The 25,966-nt window shown below is 36.3% G+C and overlaps 1 protein-coding gene across 6 annotated transcripts in view; it reads left to right on the top strand.

Annotated features, from left to right (window-relative positions):
* The window catches only part of LOC134531893 (liprin-beta-1-like), a 77,584-nt gene that overhangs the window by 30,651 nt on the left and 20,967 nt on the right, over window positions 1-25,966 (top strand). For 5 of the 6 annotated variants that reach the window (XM_063367914.1, XM_063367911.1, XM_063367910.1 and 2 more), the window contains 7 exons: window positions 5,343-5,450; window positions 6,335-6,650; window positions 9,523-9,679; window positions 14,145-14,270; window positions 16,655-16,817; window positions 19,281-19,550; window positions 25,392-25,560. In XM_063367914.1, coding sequence (XP_063223984.1) covers window positions 5,343-5,450; window positions 6,335-6,650; window positions 9,523-9,679; window positions 14,145-14,270; window positions 16,655-16,817; window positions 19,281-19,550; window positions 25,392-25,560 — 1,309 coding nt within the window. The remainder of the gene's footprint in view (window positions 1-5,342; window positions 5,451-6,334; window positions 6,651-9,522; window positions 9,680-14,144; window positions 14,271-16,654; window positions 16,818-19,280; window positions 19,551-25,391; window positions 25,561-25,966) is intronic. The other variant, XM_063367915.1, reaches the window with a different exon arrangement.

Here is a 25,966-nt window from a genome sequence, read left to right as displayed (position 1 = left end):
CAAGTGCAGAAATAAGTGGTACTTACACACAGTATGACCACATTATTTTTTAAATTTTATTTTAAGTTTCAGGAAAAAGAAAGTTAGCTATGGTGCTATCTAGTAAAATGTCAACTTGACTAAAAATTAAATAAAATTTTGCTGTTTAGACAGTATTCTTTACATGTCTCTCATGTGAAATGCAGGTTAATCTACTATACTACAACTGTAGAACTATCGTATCTGTACATTGAAAGTATTTGGCAAAAACTAATTGTATGGGATGTAGTAAGTGTAACAGAATACAATTAAGACATTTTAAAAACTTTGTCTGTATGCTTGTTTGTTTAAACACACTAATCTCTAAAACTACTAGAAAAATTTTCATGGGGTTTTCACGGGTAATTGAGCGTAGCTTGGGGTAACATGTAGGGTTTATTTTATAAAAATCGGCTCATGGAAAAAAAAAAGATATCTTAATTTAAAGTTTTAGGAGTCTTCTCAGCTTAGCACAGTTTGTAGAAAAGTCAAAAGATGGAGCTTCATTAGTTGATTTTTAAAAGGCACTTGTTGACTTTTCAGATGTTTATCTCCGTGAAAGGATCATCATGGCGTAGTACACCAATAAACCAATAGATAGCGCTGTAGGTTTTTTTTACCTTGGTGACAGAAGTATTTTCAGAAGTATATGTCACTGACAGAATTAAGCGAATTTACAAATTTAAACATTGAATTTACTTGGCTAGAATATACGGCTTTACTGATTTTGCTTTGTGTTTTGGATATTAAAAATGTAATGAAATTGCTTTGCTTCTTTTAATAGGTTTTATTTATACAGTAGAACCTCTGTAAGGCGAACTTGAAGGGAGACGCCAAAAAGTTTGAGTTATAGAGTTTTCGACTTATGGAGGATTTCGACTTAAGCGGATTTTGATTCGAAATAAAGTGGTTGAGATTCATTCTTATACATTTTAAGTTAGAGAGGTAAAATAAATAAAAATTCAAGTTTCAGAGGTGACAAACATATTTTTATTTATTATAAATCAACATTATTTCAAAACATCCTTAAAATAAAAAATATGGCATTAAAAAAGTCAGTAATTTTTTTTTTCACTTTAGATGATTCAGTTGTTCTCTATCTATAGCATTTGTCTAAGGTATAAATAGCAGAAAATTCTTGTTCTTCAGAGTTTCTGGTTTGCTCTATAAAAACAGCCCCGTTTTGTCAGCATTAAAGATATTGTCAGGTTTGTAACCATGTAACAAATCTTGCAAGTCACTTTTCCATTTGTTACAGGTTTCAATGTTGACACTTGCACTTTCCCCACAAACATTTTTAAAAAAAAGTTTATGTCTTCTTTTGAACTTTTCTAGCCATCTGGCCCTGAAATTAGAGAGTTCCAATGATTTAGATTATGTTTCAGCTTTTTCATGTAACAGCGGTCCACTAACACTGATATTTTGGCTCTGACACTGCTCAAGCCATTTACGTAAGCACTCCTCCAAGCCCGGAAATTCTGCAATTCGTCGTCTTTTGCAGGACAAACTTTGACCGTTTTGTATTTTTCTCATGGTGTTGATTCATTTTTTATTATTGTTGACAGAGTACTCATTGGCAGGCAGGCCAAATTGTTCAGCAATATCTTTCTTCTTTTGACAGCTTTTCACAGCTTCGAGCACTTCCAATTTTTCAGCGAGACTCAAAGTTTTCAGTTTACGTTTCAAAGCACTCATGTTTTAACATTTTTATTTGTAAACTGTTGTACAAATTGATATGTAGCAGCCGTAACAGTCAAGAACAAATGACTTGCTTCGCTAAAGTTCAAATGAAAAAAAAAAATTAAATTAAACACCTGACACCAAGTAAGCAAACATGTGAGTCATAAATTCGTGGTAATCCTATTTATTGTATACTCCTGTATTGTTTCCTAAGAAACAATGGTGTACTCACATTGTCGACAAATTCTTAAAGTTGGTAACTTATTTTTCTTCGAACTGTAGAGGTAATAAGTTTCAAATAATCGAGTTGTAAAGGTTGTAAAATAAAACATTGCTATGTTCGAGATACAGAGTTCCAATTTAATTTTTTTGAGTTATGAAGGGAAAATCTGTACCAAAATGGCTTGGAGGGACTCACTGATTATTTCGACTAATAGAGGGTTGAGATTTCGAGCTACGGAGGTTTTGGGGCTTGAATGGAAGAGAACACAACATTTTTTCAAGTTTGGGAGGTTTTCGACTTATTGAGGTTTGACTTAAAGAGGTTCTACTCTATTTGACTTTGTGGCTAGGAGAAATGAATTTATTGAGTTTGCTTTGTGATTTATTTGCCTACTTATTAAATTTTTATAAGAAGTTTGTCATTTTTGTTGTTAGAAATTTGTAATTGGTGTTTAGGCTTCTGTTTATAAATAAAAGTCGGTTGTATGATCATTTTTTCGTCATCAAAAATTAGGATGGGAAATCTCATCAGGCACACGGCTAGTCCTTAATATAGGTTACCGGAATAGAGTGTTATCCTGCTTATGAATGTTTTATTTGACCGTTAAGGGCTGGCGTACAGCTTTATAACAAATTACATACTGACCAGAACTGTAGTGGGTGGGATATGGTGTTGATATGTGTAGGATGTACAGCTTGAGATGGCAGCGGCCTAACTGTCCTTATGCTAAGTGGGGGTTCGCGTCGATACATGTACTGAGATTAATTTGTGGGCGCCACCGTGCAAGGGGCACGGACCCGGGAGAGACACTTTTTCAGGGCCGTGACGTCGCCCATGTGAGGCGTGATTTTAACCCCCCTAAAGCCAATCCTAGTACTTGCTATTGGTCCGCTCTCAGCGTCGGGTACGCTCTTCACCTACGCAGTGGGCTCTTACGGCGTCCCACACACAGGCACACTCAGGATGATGAAATAAACAAATACAAATAAAATCGTATGCCCTGGTTTATTAGTTGCTACTTCGCCTACACCTTTGATTATATCACACAACGCCTGCGGCACAAATCGGTTCACGTGGTGCGACCTGACCACATGGTCACACTCTACAATTAAGTAATAATTAGCACAAAAAGGACCATAGTGGTCACTCGTACAATTATTTAAACAGTCCCCGCGACCGAGAGAAGCCCAGAGGAATTACGAACGAAAGATTTAAGATGATTAAGATTTAACAGAATTACTTAGCAGTGCAGGCAAGCGGTGAGGTCCCCGGGGTGCTGATGCATCTGTTCTTGGTCGGTGCTGGCGAAGGACTGGGGTGAGCTCAGGGCTCTGCTAGCCTAACATGGCATCTTCGCGCCGAACCAATTACCGTTATACCTATTTACGATTACGTGCCACAGGAAGCTACAGGTAAAACATGAAACACTCTTAATAATTATATTACTCCTAATGCATGATAAAAACTATTAACTAAAATTACAACAATTTATTATTAATGATAACCAGTCCGGCTTCGGCAGACTTCGGTTCATCTTGTGCATGTTCGGTATGTCTTTTCGTTGTTTATGCCTTAACTAAATATTAATGACTTAAAGTACATAAAACACTCCCGGCCGATCTGCCATCACACGCCACTTGGGGAAAAATAAACACTGCTTCCTTATTACGTGAACTGCCATAATATTATAACCTACTTGTAACATATGAACAGTGTAAAATGCACAAACACTGTAGACACTGTAAACAATGTTAACCAGACATCACTGATGTGTGTATCATATTCATAACAGTTCTCCAAATGTTCAGTGTGAGCATGGATAAATGTGCTCACAATGCAATGACTGCCAGATGCACTCACGTAACCTGTGAGAGTGGAAAATATTTCACAGCCTTCCATGTGCTAGTGAATTGATTGGAGTTAATTCACAATATCACAGTACACATCCATAAACACAACAAATGCTCGTGTGCACTCCCACTGTTGTACCGTGTTTTATCGCATAATCGTCGCACATTTTATACTAAAATCAAGTTTGAAAAGTAGGGGTTGCTACGTTTATGCGGGAAAATTTTTTTTTTGTTAGGTAAAGTTATTCATAAAAACAAAACCCATTCATGGAAAGTACATTTATTTAAAAGTGGAGTATACAAGAGTATGCTGAACAATTAATAACTTGTGCAACAAAAACATTTCTTCAACCTTAACTAGAAAAACAAAATGTGAATGCGAATGCAAGTCAGAACTAACGCATAACTATCATCATAGTATAGACTTACCACCAAAGAGTGCGGGCCATCAAATGTAGTTAACTCGGCACCCGACAGAGAGTGCCCGTTGCATGCAATCGGCGAGATATCGATATTCGACTACGTGTGCGCGCTCTATACGGGAAGCAACATAACCAAACATGAATGATGCAACTATAGCTGGCTATATTTTTATAAGCAGTACACAGCGGCGATGCAGACAAACAGATGAAGATTATAACGTTTAAAAACGTCTTTAAAAGAAAATTTACACTTCAGACAACTTTGTATTTCCATTAAATAAATAAGTAAGAGATAATTTCCCAATAAATATTAGATTTATACTTTAAAATACATCGTTTTATACGGAAAAGATACCTACATATGGCGCTTCGAATCTAATAGCGGGACCAAAAACATCATGGAAAGTTTACGCGTGAGGTTTTTTTTATCAAAATTTTGACTCCCTAAAATATTGGTGCGACGATTATGTGATAAAAGAGGGTATGTATGATGTATTGTGTACTGTGCACACAACCACTATTAAGGAATTCCACATAACAGGGCTCCAGTATGTTTCTTTGTACACAGTAATGGCTCTAGCGTTAAACAAGAGCATTTCCAGACCTACATTTACTGACAGTTCTGCCTCATCTGTATGTCCCGCATGTGTGCCCACATTTTTGATGTGTATTTTATGTACAACCTACATAAGTATGATCGCAACCATTGGCCTGAAGTGGAGATGTGTAGAGACCTGGATTTTTTCATGGATTCACTTGGTTGCAAGCTACAATGAAAACCTGCACCATGTTCATGATTGGACCATAATTATTCGGACACACCTCTCTATGACTGTGAGCCAACGTTCCTCTGCATGGCGAAAAGTGAGCAAATCAGGTAGTGCCAACTAATAAAAACCAAAAGGCTCTTGCTGAGAAATCACTCAATGTAAAAGCTAAAGTTGGTATTGAAACGTAAGGCTTTGAATTATACATAACCACTAACTATCAGACAGTGTAGGTGTCCAGTGCTGAGTGACTACACACACTTGGTAAATACGGTAATGAAATAATCCAGGTTAGTTTGACGGTTTACCCGTGGCCGGCTACAAGCTAGCAGTAGTGTGCGAGAGGTGGGAAGGCGAAGCGAGCGGATGGATGTGTTGGCAGTTGCTGACGACGTCCCCTTCGCCGAGCCCCGTGTCGTCGCACTCGGACAGCAGCCCCCGCAGGCTGATGGGGCAGCCCAGCCCCGGCGAGGACGGCCAACAGTCGCAGGTGAGTTCCCGCTTGTCGGCCTGCACATTTGTGACAAGTTTTTGCTTCCATTTTTCTTAACACCACTCTGCCAGCAGTCATTAGTGTTTCCTAAACGTTTTTCCTCCCCCCCTCCCCTCTTCTACCCACCCACGTGATGCTGTATAAATTAATATTTTGTACACTTAAAGGGATGTAAACAACACGTCCAGAGATACAACCATCAGTGTATGCTTTACTACTGTTATGTATGCATGGCATGTTGTGTACTGTGCATACAATCATTGTAATGGAATGTGTAGGCATACATATGTAATTATGTTTCTTTCAGCCTACTATCCAAAAGTAAATTTTTAACATCTTACAGAAAGTTGGAATTGGCAATGAAGGGACTATATAACAGCAGTAGTATGAACAGGGAAAAGTTAAAAAGGCAACATAAATAGTTGCAAAGCTGCATTATCATTCACGGTGCATTAGAAATGCCATTAATAGGTGAAAAAAAATGTTGCAAATACATGTTAGTATCCATGGTGCTTTAGTGAAGCGATTAATAGATAAAATATGTATTTAAAATTTCTAAGTCTTTTTAGTATCCATGGTGCATTAGCGAAGCCATTAATAAGTAAAAGAAAATGTTGCAATGGTGTATTAGTAAAGTTATTAATAAGTGAAACAAAAATTCCATAGCTGTGTTAGGACCATCGATGCTTTGGTGAAGCTGTTCAAAATTCTATTTTTTTCATTGTGTGGTCGATGATTGAAAAAGTTGTTGAGCCATGTTTGTATCCATGGTGCATTAACAAAGCCGGTAATAGGTGAGAAAAAAAACTGAAGCCGTGCTAGTATTCAAGGGATGTCAGTGAAGCACAGTGGCAATCGTAGTGGTGGACAAATCGTTTCAGACCCCGCCCACGAACTTCCGCCACTACGGCAGCCTGCCGAGGTACCGCGCCGCCAACGGCTCGGCGGTACTGGCCGGCCCGGCGGAGGGGAGCAGCCCGGTGATGGCGGGCAGCGGCGTTCCGAGGAAGGGCGTTGCTTTCGGTAAAGGACACTCCTCTTTCCTCCCTTTCCACCTGCAGCAGCAACAGCAGCACCATCAGTACCACCTGCAGCAACAGCACCACTTGCAGTACCCCCAGCACCACTTCGTGCACCACCAGGTGGTGCTGCAGAGGAGGGTGGGCGCCGACAAGAGCTACTCCACCCCGAACCTAGGTGACCGGCGGGCTGCCCTAATGAGTCGTGCACCCTGTCTGCATCTCTGCATCGTGGCCCTCCCCCGCTGCATGGCAACACTCGGCACTCTCCCCAGCCTGTGCGGGAGCAGGCCTGCCAACTGTCACTGTGGTGTGCCAGTCGTGACCATGTACGGAAGTTTCAGTTAGTGTTTTTGCACATATGACTTGGAAAGATAGCACTTGGTATCTTTCGGTTTTTATGACCGCTATACGCGAGTGTTTTTGAGAACGTGCCTGTTGATAAATTTTTTTGTAATAAATTAAGTCTTTGAGTAATTTTACAAACTTAATGGGTCCACCTAGTCAGGAGTGTATCTGTGTTAGTGAGGCAGGGTGATGTGCGACGCTCGCTGGTGCTTTTACCGCGGTGTCGCCTCTAAGCGCAAGGCTCTGAACTGGCGCGCAGTCTTCTCGTCATGCGTAGAACAACCATGAAATTCGAGCGGTGACCGTAACATTACGTGGCGGAGAAATGAAGATAAATGTGTAATGCAAGTCTCTTAATTGCTTTCAGGAATCTGTACCAGTTGTTTTATGCCTTAAAAATTGCCCAGAAAACATGCGTTTTAGCCATTTTCACTCTTATAACAACACAGTTGAAAAATTTCATCTGGAAATGAAACCACTTATTGGCCCTCAGCGAAATCTTAAATGCTTCACATAAACAGATCCCACTCGGATATCTTGAGTAATTTTCAAATTACTTTGTTTTTCCTGAAGCTCTGTACACCTGCTCAGGTAGGCAAGGCAATAATGCATCTGCTAGTAATTTTTTTAGATTACAAAATTAAAAATGTTGTTTCATTTTAAAGCATTTACCAGTAAAGTACCTACAATTTAGTATTAATATAGTTTATGAGTTTTTTTTTTAAATAGCAAAGTGTAACACCTGTATGACTTTTCTGAAAAAACGGAAAACACTCTTGCAAATAAAAATGGATTGATGTTGCTGATGTAGTATGCATAAAACTACAGAAATATTAATGGTAAATGCTAGAAGTGATATTTGTTTACGTATCAGATGGTTTGTTATTATCGATTCTGTGCACAGAACTGGCCCTTCTAGTGTTTTCACAGGCACAGTGCCTGTTCAGAACTTGATGCAATTTGCTGCTCAGTGATAAAGGTAAAAATTGTGCAGTATGCTGTTCTCCCACCTTGCAGATTCTGTTAAAAAAATTATTTTTGGAACTTGAGAACAATTTCAGTAATCAGAGATTTTACATTTTTTTTAGAATCTTTTCGTACTCAAAATATCAACAGGGTTCTTGAGACATTCACAAGTATGAATATTGGATATCTTTATAAATGTTCCCATTTCACAGCTGTGCAAATGACCCTCTAAATGCTTCACTCTATCATATCTCACAGGCTTGGTTTTATACTACCTGATACTATAACATTCAGGAAAACAAAATTATATTAATTTTGCCTCTACAATACAAGGGACCATGGGAAAGGCTTGTCAAATGCAAGCATTTGAAGAACCATGAAATCTAGGAAAGGGTTCTGCTGTGTTAATTAAGCATAAATGTGTGATATTTATGAAAACATGGTTGGCAGGCCTGCCATCTAGGAATACTGCAAACTAAAATTCTACCATTAAAATGCATGTGCATATTGTCTTCCAACTAGGTTTAGTTGATAACCTTGTTTTCTCATGAATTGATTTAGGATGTGCTTGTTATAATTTAATGAAAATTCACATTGTAACTCCTGCTTGCAGTGTAGTATTATAAGTTTCTCCTTGTGTATGTTATAAATGTTTAATTAAACTACAATACTAAAATATTTTAACAGCATGAAAATGCTTTTGTGTGCCTGAAAAAAAAAAAATCATAAATATCTAATAAAATTAATCATTTTGCAGTTATTTATATTTTATATAATTTATTTATTCTAAATAATATCCCGCTTTAATGCCATTAGGCTAATAAGGAGATGGCTTACAAACTAAATTTACCTTAATGTTGCAGTTAAAAATCTCCAGACTCATCCATGCTTTACCTTTGTTGATCCCAGAACCCCTTGCACTGAAGTTGGCTCTTCAACTAAATTTGCTTTTGGGGTTGGCTATTAATTTTTTTAAAAATAAAACAGTAATGATTAAGTCAACTCTTGATTCTATGTCTTTTCATTACTCCCGCAAAAAGCGTTGTTTATAAGGATTCCTTATTGAAATTTGGAGCAATATTGTATCCCAAACATCATTAGGTGAAACTTGGTCTACGCAAAGTGTCTACCATAAGTGTGCCGTCGGCCAAACCGTATGACCTCAGCCTGCTGGTGAGAGATCAACTAAACCTTAAAGGTAGTTGTGGTGAGTTGCGATAATCGTGGATGGGGGATGGGTGTACGACTGTGATCGGCGAACTTTGAAGGGCTGGATGGGCCACTACTTGCGCACAGGTATTGGAGGAACCTCTGCATTGCAGTGGCGTGGGTGAGTAAGTGTGTAATTACAGAGCGATATTACGCATAGCTGCCAATCTCACGTTTCAAACACTTCCCTACTGGTCAGCGACCAGCTGGCAGGTAGCATAGCACTCGCCTAGAGAATTGCAATACATACTACCACTACTTATTGGTGTTACCGTTCAACTTGTTTGTTTATTTAGAAATTTCAACCAAATTTTTATTGGTTTCTTAAAAAAAAAAAAAAAAAGTTAATTCTTTAAGGTTATTCCCAAGGGGTGATACGATAGAGAGTTGGCTGTATGTAATCCAAATTCAGAAGTTGTTTTTGGTAATGCAAATTTGGCACTAAGTTGGTTTCTGTTTTGTTGTTTTTGGCCCGTGCAATTGTAGTAGACATTTTGTGTGTTCTCAGAAACGTGGTTTTCTTACAGCGGAAACTGAGAAGGTGATGATGATAGAAGACAGGTCGTCCGTGCCGCCAGAGGATGACGAACATTCTGCAACTGCCAACAACATATCACCCTCTTCGCAGGCAGGCCAACAGCTGCAATTCAACAAAAATAAGGGGATCAAGAAAATATTCGGCCGGTAAGTAAGATGGTACATTTTTTAGTGCAAGTGATTGGTGATCAGACATTTTTTAAGTACAGTTATTTATTAGTAATGTAAATATTAGTAATTAATAAAACTGTAATAAAACATAATTGGTTATCCCATATGAACCCACCTCCCCCACATTATACTTGTAACAATATTTATTTAATTATGAAAAAGTTAAGAGTTGGAAACTAACACCCATCCTGATTGATATCTTTTGCATTCTTCAAAAATTTGATCTATTTTATTTTGCCTTGATATAGTTTTCCAACTCGCAAATGGACCAAAAAATTTGGCATGCATTCACAGTACTTTTTATTAACTCTTTGATAAGTGTATCTCGAGGGAAGTAAAAAAAAATATGCTTAAATAAACTGTAAATGTGATTTAAATCATGAAACTTTGATTTCCTGCAACCTTTTGCTAAGTGTCATATTTTAAAATTCATTTATTTACATTCTTTTGATACAACATAAGCATAAGCTCTGAGATAATAGACCAGGTGAAATTAATAATTTACAATTATAATACACTATTAAATTAGCTTAACATTAAATGTATAACATCAATAAAATTGCCTAACAGAAATAACGAATTTGACATAACTAACAATATTATTTCAACAATATGAAATTATTACATATTAACACATTTAATTTACTGGAATTAATAAATAAATAAATGGGATTTCTATGTAGGATAATATAACTTGAGCATATGTAATACAATTAAAATCATAATTTTTTAAGTTTAGACTGTACAAGTGTTAAAGGTGGGAATTTAATACATAAATTTCATCGAGTGTAGGTATGTAGTGTGTTCAATAGTTAGAGATCCAAAATAGTAGATGTTATTTATTTAAATAAAACAATTTTTAATTTTTGTGAAATAGGTATTATTTTCTTTAAAAATAGGTGTTATTTTTCTCAAAAGTATTTTTTTTTAGACTTGTAGCAACGGTGGTTTTAAATGCAAAAACAAATTTTAATATTGCTGTGAGATTTATATTTCAAATTATTATCAGAACAAGTTTGTAGAAATTATAACAAAAATGGAACAATTTAAAAAAAAAACCTTTTTACACTGCCCGCAGGATAACTTGATGCTTGGGTGATGTCACGAACGTTCAGAAAGCTTGTAGGGGGAAGGGGAGCAAGCTGGCGTAGTATACACAAACCAAAAACATTGAGTCTATATTATAGATTAATAAAATCACTTTAAAAAAACTGAGAAATTCCAAGTTCTTTGATTGAAAAAAAAAGAGTAGTGTACACAACCAAAAAAACATTAACTTAATAATAATAATAAACATTGATTAATAATAATAATAAAGTCACCAATTAACTCGCTCTCCTTAAGAATTCCAATTCCTTCCATTTCATCTTCGGCAGAGTTCGAATCTTCACTGCTACTGTCTACACCGCCAAGTGTAATAATTATTTTGTTGATTTCAATGTCAAAACGAACATCCCGGCTGTAATACTCCTGCTATAATTTTTCAACATGATTACAAAATGGGACCCAATCTTCTTTTCCCATGCTCTCAAATTTTTCTTCGCAAAGTCTTTTCACATCATCTATTTTGAAGGACACATTTTTTGATGCAACAATACCCTTAACGTTACCCCATATACCTTCAATGGGATTCAAGTCGGGATGGTAGGGTGGAAGTCGGAGCGGTGTGTGACCGAAACTTTCAAGAATCTGGTCGACGGAATACACTATGTGCCATGGCTTATTTATCTTAATAAGTTCGTACAATGTTGGCTTCAGCATGTCTTCAGTAAATGAAATTTTGTTTTCTCGCAGTCATTTTTTCGTATCATCTTTTGTTGACGAAGATGTTGGCGGTTTGTTTACGCGGACATTGTGATAGGATGCATTATCCAATACCACGACGCTGTTTGTTGGCATGTTTGGTACGAGTTTTTCCCTAATCCACTTCTCATACTTGGTCTGGTTCATTTGGTGGTGGTAGTCACCAGTAGCTTGATGTGATTTCTACATAACGAGGGCATTTGGCACGAATCCATCTTTACCGCCAGCATGTATCATAATAAGGCGTTGCCCTTTCGCTACTGGCCGAAGCACACCGTTTAATGTTTCATCTGCCCAGCTTTTTTGTTGCACATGCAAGGATAACACATACGATTCATCTACATAGATTATATTCCTGTTTTCATTTCTGAAATGCATTATGCTCTGTATATATAGTTAATTATTTTCTGCCTGATATGCTTCTCGATAAGAACGAGGCGCTGAGATTTCATTTTACGCCACTGAAATCCTAACTTTTTCAGAACTTTACGAAGGTTGCTATCGCAACCTTGTAACCCTATCTGCATCTTCAACTTCTCCCTAAGCTTTGGCACTGTTGGCGCACATTTTTCTGCGACATTAAAGTTATAAATTATCCTACGAATTACTCCTTCGTCAAACCCATCCAGTTCGTATTTTGAAGACTTTTTTCTTTTCTTGTTAGGCATCTCAAACAATCCTTCACCATCTTCGTTAATGTGTTGACTTTCTTTCTTTATACGTTGTACAGTAGCACAAGAAACTCCCGTTGCTTGCGCCGTGTGCACACGTTCAAGAGGAATAGATAACGACATCACACCATTCCGAGCTTCTTTTCCATAAAATTTAACACATTAAACACTACCTCTCGCGCCTGCGAATGAAGTTTTTTCTGTTTAATTTTAGATAATGCAGGCAGCATTTTTATATTCAGCACGTGGGGTAAAAAACGTCGCGAGAGAACACTTTACAAAAAATAACTAGTATTTTGTACATTACAACAAAGAACCACTACTGCGAACTTGTTGATATCTTATGTTTAGTACGTATTCAGTTTACTATTCTCTGTTTAGCTATAAACATGAAACACGTCACGATAGCACGTAGCGGACTGGTCAATGTTTTCATTCAGGGTGGTATGCGAAGTGAAAGTCTCAGAATACGTTCTCTGCGCATGCGCGCTGGGCCTCCCTCCCCTATATTCTTCTACCCGCCCCTCCCAGGCAAGGCTACCGCAACGGTCACTCAGGCATCATCTTATTCTGCGGGCGGTGTACTACTTTGTACAGATTTCTTATTTTGAGGTTACAATTTATATTCCACAATTATTGGCTGTCTCTTTCTTGTTATCAAAACAATAAATATAAAAGTATATATGTAGAAAGGCTTACTCAAATACATATTTATTTTGCATTATACTCCAATATAATTTTCGTATTAAAGTTTCAGTTAAAAATAATTTCTCCCCTATTGGAGCATGACCAACACAACAGAGTGATTAACAGAAAGTCTCCAAATGTCTTAGCAAGCTGATTTATTAAATTAAAATGTGAAGTCAGGGTTAAAAAAATCTTTTCTAACATAATTTTTTTTTATTATGTGAAAAAATTACTACCAGTGTTTTAACAGAAGTGGCTGTAAAACAATAAAAAAAAAAATGTAGTGCCTACAGAAATAATGCGCGTTATGCTAAATATAATGGAAGTGTATATTATAATAATCACAATATAATTTTATCATTGGTATGTAACATAAAGAAGGAATTTAATAAAATTCCTTGCAAATGTGTCAAAGCATGATAAACATCTTTGCTCCTAAGATTTTTGGGTAGACTGTTGTATAGCTTATCTGAATATTGGACATTTTTCTTTGTGTAATGTCTTTGTACTATTTATTTCGGACATCTATGATCTATGTCATTTTTAGTTCTGTCTTTATGATTGTGAACATCGATTGATGCCTCACGTTAGTTGCATCACGTTAAGTACATGTAAATATTTGCAGACTGTCATTTTGAATCATGCGGAAATTATCCCTCAATGTTATTTGCATTTTTACGTGTTAACAACTGTTCTGTGATGTAAAAATGTTGCAAGAAAATTTTGTTGAAAGTTCCTGGAAAAATAAAAATTGTGCAATCAGTCCACCAGGTGTTTGTAGGGATCCTATAGATCAGCGGTTCCCAAACTGTGGGTCGCGACCCACTAGTGGGTTGCGGAACGGTTACAGGTGGGTTGCGACTGGATCCCTAAAACCATTGAGACAAATCGAATTGTGTGCCAAACATATATATTGTTAAATAAATAACTTTTTTGCTACAAAGTGCTTATATTATGTCAACCATTTTCAAATCATAACACAAATTGTTTATCAATTATTAATCTGTATCTTTAAAAAAGCATATATGTATATACATATATGCAATATTTGATGGTAAATTATGTATTCGTAAGTAAGGGAAACGGTACAAATAAGGTTTTTTACTCCACCATGGACCGATATACCGTGGAGGTATTCCTATAACCTATAAGGAAAGGTGGGTCGCCAGCTGAAAATGTTTGGGAACCACTGCTATAGATGATGCTGAAGTGTTGTGAGGGTGGCTCTGTATCGGGAGCCAGATTCCACGCACCCTCTGATCGCGCGTGTGTTCCCGCAGGATCAAGCGGAGCGGGTCGGGCAATCTGGAGGACCTGACCGGCGAGGGGGAGTTCCGGAGGGGCGGCGTGCGGGCCACGGCCGGGCCCCGGCTCGGCTGGTCCATCCAGCCTCCCCCCAAGCAGCTGTGAGTGGCCTTCTGCCCGTTCTCGAGCGTGCTCTGTTGTTGCTGTACCCGTTCATCATGATGGTACAGAATTAAAGTTTTAAAAAACAAAAAAATTGGTTGTCTGTAAAGTCGGTTTACGGACGATAGTTTAACGTGACAACGTCATAACAAAACATTGATGAAATGATTGTATACTTTTATGAATAAAATTGAATCATTTTTATTGAATTATCACCATTTTGTATGGATACGAAGGAGTGAAATGAAATATACAATTTAATCATAAATTTACTTTTATTTGCACTCATTAATTCAAATATGTTTATTACTTTAACGAAGAGATTATTTTAACTATAACTTTTATACATGTTTGCTATTTAACTTTTTCCAATCTGTGTTATTCTGTTAAGGATAGGACGATGATAGGAAAAGTAGGAAACGAATGGGAGTGTTTCAAGTTTAATGTGCCTCGAAAAAGTCAAATCGATGGTTGTTCCAATCGAGTGGAAGAGAGATACATGCAGCACAAGAGTACAATGAGCGTAATGGGACATAGCGTTACGGGAAAATGTGCGTTACGGGACACTTTTTTGTGCGTGCAGCCGGCGTTCATCGATTTATTAGACATTGTCACGTCAAAAGAAGAAAAAAACATACTTTGGATCCATTAAAGATAATAATTAAAAGCAGTAAAATAAATAAGTTTGAGGAGGAGAGAAGTCCAGTTGTATGGGTTAAGTAGAAGTTAGGTTAGGTTAAATGCAGAAGTAAATTTTATTTGATATCCTGAGCAATTATTGAGAAATTAGATGTTACAAGTAAAAAAGAAAAGTATAAAGAGTTAGATACCTAATAACTAATAAGATGCCTTCAGCCAGAAAAAAAAAGTAGAATAAAGTAAATTTGGTGTTGAATAAAATGGTTAAGAGATAAGGCAGAAATATAAGGAAGATAGAATTTATTAAAATGATTTAATGAAGTAATGAGAGTTCATTGGTGTTTAATACAAAAAGAGTATTTATTTATGAGGAAAGTAAGTAAGTTGAATTTGGTAGGCCCCCAGGAGAAAAATAGGTAAGGAATGACTGGAGTGTGACTAAGAGAAACCTAGCACCAAGGTAATGTTTAATAGGAGTTGCATCTCAGGTTATAACCCTGAAGGTAGTCCATCTCCAAATATTTAATGAGATGGGTTGGGGGAGGGGAGTGGAACCAAATCCCTAGGGTCCAGGCACCTGAAGGGTCCAGTTGAGTTTCCAAATTACAAGTCTATCAATTAAATAATTCATTGGATACCTTACAAGTTAGGCAATATGCACAGGTAACTTTTTCAGTTATGGGAAAATAATGTTTAGAGATTATAAAAATTTGGACTTTAAATTGTGGGTTTTTAAAAGTTGAAAATTAGGTAATGGGGAAGGAGTCTGACTAAATTAGTTGCCTCCGGGCTGTTAGTTTCTCTCAACGGCCCAGTCTTCATCCCCCAGCCAGTGCAGGAACAACGGAAAGGACTCATTACCAAGGGATGGGCAATGATCTCAATACTTTTGAATATTAGTACCACCTATGGACCATTGGTTGTACTAACGTGTACGCAGCCATTTTGAGTCGTGATGATTTTACTCTGTAGAGCACAATTATGAAATTTTTAAAATTTTTATTGTTATTTGATTGGGCTTCGTTTTTCTGTTCGGTTGGTGTAAACTTTGAAACGTACTTTTGTGTACAAATAATACTTAAATAATTTGTAAAAATTTTTTGACTATAGTGTAGTCATCAGAACATATTAAAATCAGGGTTCCCACAGATTGTTTAAAATCGGGAAACAGGTAAAGCTTAGGGAATTGAAAAGGTATCTTCAAAACCCTGAGAACACAAGGGAAATTGGTAATTTCGAATGTACGCGTACACCAGTTACAACAGTGCGACCTGTGCATTGTACAAGAAAATATTTTATAGTAAATTTTGTATGTTATGTATGTTTATCAATTATTTTTCTAGATAGACTGATTATAATATGTTTTGTAGTTTCTAAGTTATTTTGCCGGATAGACTGATGATAATTTGTATTGTAGTTTCTTAGTTAGTTTGTCAGATAGATTGATAAGACAGGGAAAAATGTAGAATGGAACCGGGAAAAACGCAGGGAAATGAGCTGAAGTAAGAGTGTGAGAACACTGAAAATTCATCAGTAATGAAGTTTAAAACACTAACAGCATTGACTCTTTTAAAAGAAAAAAGGAGGAAAAAAACCCTTATTTTATAACCTCAAAAATTATCAACTGCATCTGCTATTACACAGTTTTGTAGAGAGTATATTGTCAAATAAGCCATTCCAGTGTTGATGATAGAAAATCGAACTGTGTAATTAGTGTTTGTTGCGGTGGGTGGTTGTCGCGCAGCCCCAACCTGCCGTTTGCGGACTGGGACAGCGACGCCGTCAGCCAGTGGTTCGTGGAGCTGGGGTTGGAGTGCTACGCCGGCGACGCCAAGCGCTGGGTGAAGAGCGGGGCGCAGCTGCTCGCGGCGTCGTCCCAGGAGATCGACAAGGAGCTCGGAATCAAGGTAGCCCTGACCCCGGGCGAGACGCTTCACGACTATCCCCCCGCGTTGCGTTTCCTGCCACAGCTTCAGCCAAGGGGTATAACGTACAAGTGGGGACAATATTTCGCCGCCTGAGTATTGGAGTGTTCTATGTCCACTTTTTAGGTTTTTTATGCCATGGACACGAAATTAATATTAGTATTCATTTGTACCATATCCACACACGTCTACGCACATAAAAATGTTTGTTCTTAATTTAAGACCAATATTATTTTGTTCCATGTCATGATATTCATAGTTATTTGAACTTTCAAATGCCTATAACTCAGTTCCGACTTCAATGGACATAGAACAATTCTCAGGCGACGATTTTATGGTTTCATTTTTATTTCTGATTTTGTTTTTAAAACAGGAGATTTTGGTGGTGGTGTTTTTTTTTTTTATGAACTCTGTTCATGAATATAGCATGTATTTAAATAAATATGACACTTAAATGTTTAATAATACGTAATTCACCAAAACAGTTTATTGTGACTGATACAATGATGCTCTTTTTTTACAATATAATAATTTGTAGCAAGCATTTCTAACTACGTGGAACAATAAAAATAAATCTACTAGTAATTGTGTGTTTGTTAAATGTACCAATGCTATAATGTAAAAATTAGTTACTAATAATAGTTAAAAAAAGACCAAAAAGTTAGAAAAAAAATCAATTTGGTTTAACTTTCATGCAAAATGGGTTCTTGTGTAGTTATCAACTCTGTGGTTAGGTAACTTTTACTGTATATAATAAGGAAGTGCTCTTACACAATTTTAATATACAGTACACAGTCTGCAATGTGAAAATTGTTGGTTAATTTTAAAACAAGAGAACAATAAGCAGTGTGCAACCACTTAAAAAAATCTACAAAAATTAAATCACAGTCATACTTTATAGTTGTGTTACAATATTCATAACCATCACCTCAAGTACATATTGCTATTTACGAAACTGTGTTAGAGTATTTCTTAAAATTAGACTAAAAGTTCATAAATATGTCTTAAAAATAAATACTCTTGCTATTCAGATTTAATTTCTTTTTTGAGAATTTTGTTCAAGTATTCAAATTAGATTCACACTAAAAATCTGATATTCTCTCAGGATTATGATCTGCCCATTTATTTTTGCCATTAAAATCATAAATTATCCCTCTCCATGCTTTTATACCTTGTTACAATTGATATTTATAAATGGACTGCTGTTTGCAACAACAGGTAGGCAATTACTAATGATTTTATTGCGAGAAAGTACATACAATGATCAAGATAATTAATAATTACACCAAAGTTGACTTCAACAGTGTCCAAGTTATACCGTTTGCCCTGCTGGAAGCTTTATTGAAAAATCTAAAATGGTGTGAGCCTAAACCTCTTAAAGAAAGTGTCGCAAGTTTGCCTACATGTTATAATCAGCACATTCTTGCTAGCCATTTTTTTTATAATTTTAAAATATAAATTGCAAAAATGTTAATGTGTCAAGATTTTTTTTTTTAAAAATATTTTGAGTACTCTATTAAATTATATATATATATATGTGTGTGTGTATATATAATGTACTCACATTTTGGTAATCCATTGATTCAGATTCATATATTGTGCTGGTAGGCTGAGTTAATTTTTTGCATTTTTGGTGTATTTACAGAACATGTCACTCATATTTTGCTGTTCAATATTCATTCACTGTCTCTCTGCAACACGAGGTTTCTGCTGCTCGTGTCATTAGAGACGGGCAGTTGAAAACCAATTGGACGGTCTCCGGGTAAAAGGTAACAAGTCAAGAATTCACCTTTTTGCAGGAGAAACAAAAAAAAAAAACCTCTTAGATAAAAAAATGAATTTTAAATACTTAAAATTTTTCTTGTATTATTCTTTTATTTACCAACACATTTACCAACATAGTTGCCAATGATTAAAAATGCATTACATGTTCTAAGTATACTCAGTGGCGTAGCCAGGATTTGTGTATGGGGGGGGGGGGGGGGGGGGGGGGGGTGTTCAGAAGCATGGGCTCCCTCCGTATTAAAGCGGGGGGTCCAGGGGTCCTCCCCCGGGAAAATTTGGATTTCAAGGTGTGTTTAAAATAGTGCTATTTTTAGCAGTTTTCGGCACTTAAATTTTAATATATTGTAATGGTAAAATTTTTTTTATTAATTTTAATATGAAATTTGTTTGAGTGATGAATAAGAAATTATTCAAAGATTTGGTGCTAAGGGGTAGGGGGGTGGGGTTTGAACCCCTAAAACAACCCCCTCCCCCCCCCCCCCCCCCCCCCCCCGGCTACACCCCTGAGTATACTTAAAGAGTTTGAGTGACTTGTTGACTGAAAATCGCCAGAATGCGACTTGTTACCTTGTCACCCGGAGACGGTCCGATCCAGGCGGCGGCCTGTCGCAAGGCACGTGTGAAGGGGGTTTGAACGCGAGTGCGTGGCGGTGTCGTCAGAACGGGCTGCACCGCAAGAAGCTGCAGCTGGCGCTGCTGGCGAGGCAGGAGAGCGTGGCGTCGCTGGACCCGCACCTGGGCCCCGCCGGCCGGCTGGACACGGCCTGGGTGCTGCGCTGGCTGGACGACGTGGGGCTGCCCCAGCACAAGGAGGCCTTCCTGGCGGCGCGCGTGGACGGCCGCCTGCTGCACCGCCTGGCGCTGGACGACCTGGCCGCGCTGCACGTCGCCTCGCACCTGCACGTGGCCAGCGTGCGCCGCGGAATTCAGGTCCCTGCAACAGCCACCAAACCACATTTCATCGTTAAAAAATGATCGATTAAGCATTTTCTCATTTTCCATGCAGTGAAAATATTGTGAATGTTTTTAACTCACTGCATCCAGCAGTGAATAGCTTAGAACGAATTTCCTATTAAGCCAACTAAGGTAATTGTTCAATTTTTTTACTTAAAAATATGTTTTATCCCTTGCACTAATAACGTATTCCCATAAAAATTATCTTTGCACTAACGTTTAAGATAGTATTAAGATGGTAGGAAATAAATTTGAACGAATTTGATGATAAGTTTTTTATAAATTTCAACCCCTGTTTTATAACAGTAATAATTAGTTTCATCAAAAATTGTTTTACAGACCAAAATTTAAATTTAAAAAAATTGGTTGTCTGTAAAGTCGGTTTACGGACGATAGTTTAACGTGACAACGTCATGACAAAAACATTGACGAAACGATTGATCCAGAAGAAAATGAAATATCGTATTCTCAGCCTGAGACTGAGCCGTAACAGGTTTTCGCAACCAAACCATTTAGGCATTAAAAATATTATATTTTTTGAGGAAGGAAATTTTTTTTTTTTAATTTTTCTATCTTTTGTATGATAAAATCTAGCTCTGCACACTTTTATGGGTAAAATTGAATCATTTTTTTTTATTGAATTATCACTTTTTTTTGTATGGATACAAAGAAGGAGTGAAATGAAATCTACAATTTAATTGATAAATTTACTTTTATTTGCATTCATTAATTCAAATATATTTAATACTTTTGTAGTGTCGCGTGCGCCGTTTTTTTTTTTACAAGTACAAAAATGAAAGTATTGCAGCGGCCGGGATTCGATCCATCAACCTTTGGATTGGTAGTCAGCGATGCTAACCGCACGGCCACGAGGCCATATTGTTTCAGATGTTTTATATATATATATATATATTTATTTATTTATTTATTTATAAAAATTTTGTTTCGTGTTGTGGAAGTTTTAAATACGTATGTAGTCTGCCATGTTTATTTCTTATAATGGTAGGCAGGAAATTAATAACCGTACCGATTGTGCTGAAAATTGGTGGACAATCATTAAATTACATAATATTAATATTAATAATTCAAACGACGAAAATATGATTGAAAAGTCAAATCGATGGTTGTTCCAAACGAGTGGAAGAGAGATGCCACGCATGCGTACAATGAGCATAACAGGACACATCCGTAGTGGGACAATGTGCGTTACGGGACACTTTTTCGTGCAGCCGGCGTTCATCGATTTATTAGACCTCACGTCAAAAATAGTGGATTTAATCTTTATGGCCATTAAAAATAAAAACACATGTAATAATAAGTACACATAAAGCACAATTACATTGGTCAACTGCTTCAACTATTTGTGGTAAGACACTTAAAATGTGTACATTAAATGATACTACTACATATATATTGATGAGAGTAAGTTGAAAAAAAATCTGCTAATAAAACATTCAATAATCATAAAATATACCTATATGCATCCATTTATTTTATATATTTTGGCACAAAATTAAATTATATTCATTTTATTTATCTTATTAAAAAAAATTGTAATATTAAATGAGAAACATATGTGATACTTGTGAATAGTTTTATATTCAATTAAAAATCAATTCAAATTTTAAAAATACACAGTAATTGCAGAAGCCTAGCAGCAAGGTAATTAGAGAAGGTAGTGCATGATGACAAAAGACAAAACCTCAAGAATATTGGGGAAGTTATCGGACGTTGTGGCCTGAAAATTCGAGTCCATTACCTCACTGTTGGGCCAACAAAATCTGTACAGCACGTAGGTTGTCAAGCACACGTGCTCTGGCCTGGAGTCCACATTTTCTAGTCAGTTCTAGCACCCTTTGTTCTCACTACCATCCACCAGTTCTTTCAACCAATAGTAATACAGATCTGTGAACATATATCAAAAGCGAGAGAAGGGTTTAGTACGCCAGACCCCTCCCCCTCTTCCGTTCTTGTTTCATTCCTTTCCAGATTAAATACCTAACACTTTTGTTTGGTTAAACAAGCTTAATGGAATATTGACCCTTATTTTGATTTAATAATCCACACTGTTTATTAAAAAGTCATGTTTGTAAAAAATAAAAACAGTACTAATACTAAATAATTTTTAAGGGACTTAGGCCCCACCATCTTATGTTTTTCCATCTATTTGCTATAATTCTAATCTTGAACTATTTTACACAACAGTTGTCATGTCAAGACAAAAATCATATCTCTCTGACTATCTATACCTTGTTGCAACCACATATTTACTAACAGGCTCTAGTATGTAAGTGCCATAAGGAAATAATGTATTTTTTCATGCGGGCGACTACAGTTATCATGATAATCACACTAGTTCACGAGTGTTGACTTCAACAAGTAGTCAAAGCTATGTCCTATGTCATGTCAAACCAAAAAAATTAGCACGAAGGCTTTGTTGCAAACAGTATAAAAATACATAAAATTGCAAGATGACGAGGCCTAATCTTCCTTAATTTTTAAAACTAAAAAAAAAATTATGTGCTGCTTTCCTCAACAATTGAGGGATGAAAAAGCTACATACAAATAAAAATTAGACATGTGCTTTTAAACCATATACTTTAGTGATTGATATTGAAGTCTGGTCAGTACAATTAAAAACATGTAGTATTTATTGTGAATATTAGTGACAGAAGTTGTGTTTATCAATTTTTTTCAAAATTTTGTTTTTCAAGTGTATTTATTAGGGATGGGACGAATCCACATTTTGGTCGAATCCGAATCCTTGTTCGAATCCTCAGTGTTTGTCATCGAATCTCGAATCCCAGGCCCACACTAAACTTCACATATTATTAAAAAAAATCACACATTTATTTTAAAAAATTACATAGACCTATGTATTAAAAAAAATCACATGTGTATTTATAAAATTATAAAATAAGTGCATAGTGTATACACCTGATATAAAATAGAGACAAATAACCTCAAAAACCACACACGTAAGTTTGCATCTGTCTAATTCTCTGTTAAATTAATCCTTCCTATGTTTTCAATAAAATACGTTTGTATAACAGACACCATTTAAAAAAAAGTTACATTTTTTTCTGCAATGTTATATTATTGAAGGTTGGAAATGATTGAGTAGTTATGCTAATTGACAAAATGCAGCGTAGTTTATCTTATGTTTGTGCTATTTCCGTTACCTTTATAATACAGTTTAGGTATACAATTTTCTAGATCTGGACGAACCTCAGTTCTCTGGTTTCGAATCGAACTGAACTGAATTGAATGGAACCATAGCAAAAAAATTTCGAACCGAGCTGAACCTCATACAGAAATAATTGTTTTGAATTAAAACAAACTGACCACCAGCATTTTGATCTTTAACTGAATGGTGAGAAAGAAAGGTTCTCCAGCCATATGTAAAATTAAAACATTATATAGCTTAGCTTTATTAAAACATTGCAAATCGTTTTATAAGTAAAGTTTATGCAATAAATAATGAAGGAAAGATTTCTGATTTTCTTTACATATATATACTTTTAATTCATGAAGAAGTTCCATCTAAATTTCAAAAAGACTATCTTCCTTTTTCAGTGTACACTAACCTTCATTTAAAAAATATAATATTATAAAGATGACGAACATTCAGGCCACATAACATATTTTTGTGGCAGACATAACCTAACATTTTTAATAAGTAAAACTTTTTAATAGGACATTAAAAAAAGTCGAATGTGAATTAAGTTACCTATCTACATTACAAAACCCGCTGACTTCAGTTGCTGTTTTCTTGGAAGAATGCTGCTCATCAGACGAAACTTTAGACATTTTTTGGGGTGGTTCTGGGTCATCTGGGTCGTCATTATCTTTTCTCCATTTGGAAAACTTAAACGACGTAAGCCTGCTCATCGCAAATCACCTCAAGAACAATAATATTGTAAACGTAACGTAAGAAGTGTGGTTATAGAAATTTGCGTCTGAAAAAAGAAAACACGAGAAATAATGATGGCTGCCGCGACTACGCTAGTCAACTTAGTAGCGTACTGTAAAATTTACTGGACCAGTACTTTTAATACACAAGATTAAATTAATATTATCAGTACCTGACTGTTCTTATAACCAAAAAGGCCAAAGAAAATAAATAACTCCCAGTAATTTAAAATACGTTATTTACGTAATCATTTCCTACCGCATTTGTCTTGTGTTAACTTGATCACGTCAGTTTTGCCGAAATACGAGAGTTCTCGTACATGCGCTTAAGTTTAACGTATGGGGTACGCAATCTTGGGTGATTTTACAACACTTCTCGTACACGCACTATAGTTAAAGGTAAAATATACAATACCTTTGGCATTTGTACGATAGTTTATATTACGTAGTACGAGAAATGCATACAAAATTCTCTAAAGTAAACAAAAAACAAAGCGCTCCTATATGAAAATATGCCATGCGAGTTATGCGACGATTAATAATTTTTTTTTATATTTTGTCTGCGCTTGAAACTGTTGAGGCGACGATTATGCGATAAAAGTCGGACTATACAAGTAATGGAATTTTGTTGTACTGTTTTGTGAATGGTCTCAAATGGAGGTTAGAAAATTAGAAAAACGTAATTTTTTTTAAACGAACGTTCGGTTTTTCGAATATATTTTAAGAGGTTTCGATCCGAACCGAACGTAAGGGTTCGGTTCGGTTCGGTTCGAAATTTTCGAACTTCGTCCAGCACTACAATTTTCAATTTCTACCTAAAACTCGTAAAAACCCACCTCGAATCCCACCTCGAATCCCACCTCGGATCCTACGAATCCTCGAATCCATAGGATTCGGTATATTCGACGAATCCAAGATTCGAAAATCCCATCCCTAGTATTTATATAAGTGAGATGTTCCCGTGTGTATAATTTATTTTCGATATAAATAATTATATTATTTTTTAATAAATAATTAAATAAAATAAATTATAATAAACATTCAGCATATTTGTTGGTTTTTTATTTATTAAAATTTATCTCAATTATTTTACTAAATGAAATAATTAATTGTATACACATGTTGTTATTAATATTGAATACTGAGTATTTATTTGCATGCAAAATTAAAGTTGTTTTTTTCTCACACCAAGTAAGTGTAACTTCTAACATGCGTACATAAGTACCTGCAACCATATTTATTTTTCACTGGCTGATGCCCGGCATGCGTTGCATTGCCTCATTAATTTTTTTTTGTAATCAGTTTTAAGTAGGTACACATACACAAAGCATATCTACATCTCTCTATGTCTATCCTGTATCACTTTAACTCTCCCTGTATATATATCTCTATCAACATTTCTATATCTATATAACTTCCCATAGCACTATCTCTATCCTCTATCTCCATCTCTCCCTCTATATCTATAATCTATGTTTCCCTATCTCTCTATATTTCTGTATCTATCTTTTATCTCTCTCTGGACTCATGTGCTACCATTAGTATTCGGACCATAGAAAAGAGGAACTGTCATAAAATACTTAGAAGTAATTATCTGATAATACTTGCGCTTCATATTAAATTGCCATGGATACGCAGAAGGCATCAACAACAAAAAAGGCAGTTGCCATGCAGAGGAACAAAGCATTACCAATAAAATGATTCAATTTCGTCAAAAAAAAATAAAATTCTGCTTTGAGGTTTTGTTTTATCTTAATCTCACCTAGACAGTGTAACATTCCCCTTGTTTCGACGAAGGTCAAGTGTATGATACGAACAAACAAACAAGCATTGTTTTATATATTATTTTTCATTTTCCCCTCCCCACTTGAATTGACTGTATTTTGTGGTCACGTGGCTGTTCAGGTGCTGCGAGACCACATGTTTGACGGGGACTGCTTGAAGAGGAGGTCGCTGCCGGACGACCCACCCCACCCTTCCCCCAGCGAGGTCGCCACGTGGACCAACCACCGCGTGATGGAGTGGCTCAGGGTTGTCGACCTCGCAGAGTACGCGCCGAACCTGCGGGGCTCAGGTGGGTGACCTTCAGCTATTCAGTTCAAAAGTGATTCAGAAAGATACGCACAATCAAAGAAATTAAAATCATATTCCTGGTCTATGCATGTGTTACCAATTTTGTCAGAAAATAACGACATTCCTTGAATTTCAAACATTAAATGCTGGACTCGCAATCATCCGTCTCATCCGTCCGTCACCCGTCCTGTCCATCACCTGTCCCGTCTGTCAATCACGTGACCTGCAGCCAATCAGATGGCTCAGGAAATTCCATCTGTCAGTCCTTAAAAACCTTAACAAGTTTTAACTTTCGATGGATGGACGGATGAAATAATCTCCAAAATGTCAGCAAGATACCTATTGCTGGTGACCTTTACTGTCTTATAAGATTTTTAAGTATATTTATATGTTTAGCTGCTTCCATT

Source organism: Bacillus rossius, chromosome 5 (assembly GCF_032445375.1).
Source record: "Bacillus rossius redtenbacheri isolate Brsri chromosome 5, Brsri_v3, whole genome shotgun sequence".
Lineage (NCBI taxonomy): Eukaryota > Metazoa > Arthropoda > Insecta > Phasmatodea > Bacillidae > Bacillus > Bacillus rossius.
This window is presented reverse-complemented; position numbering and strand designations above follow the sequence as displayed.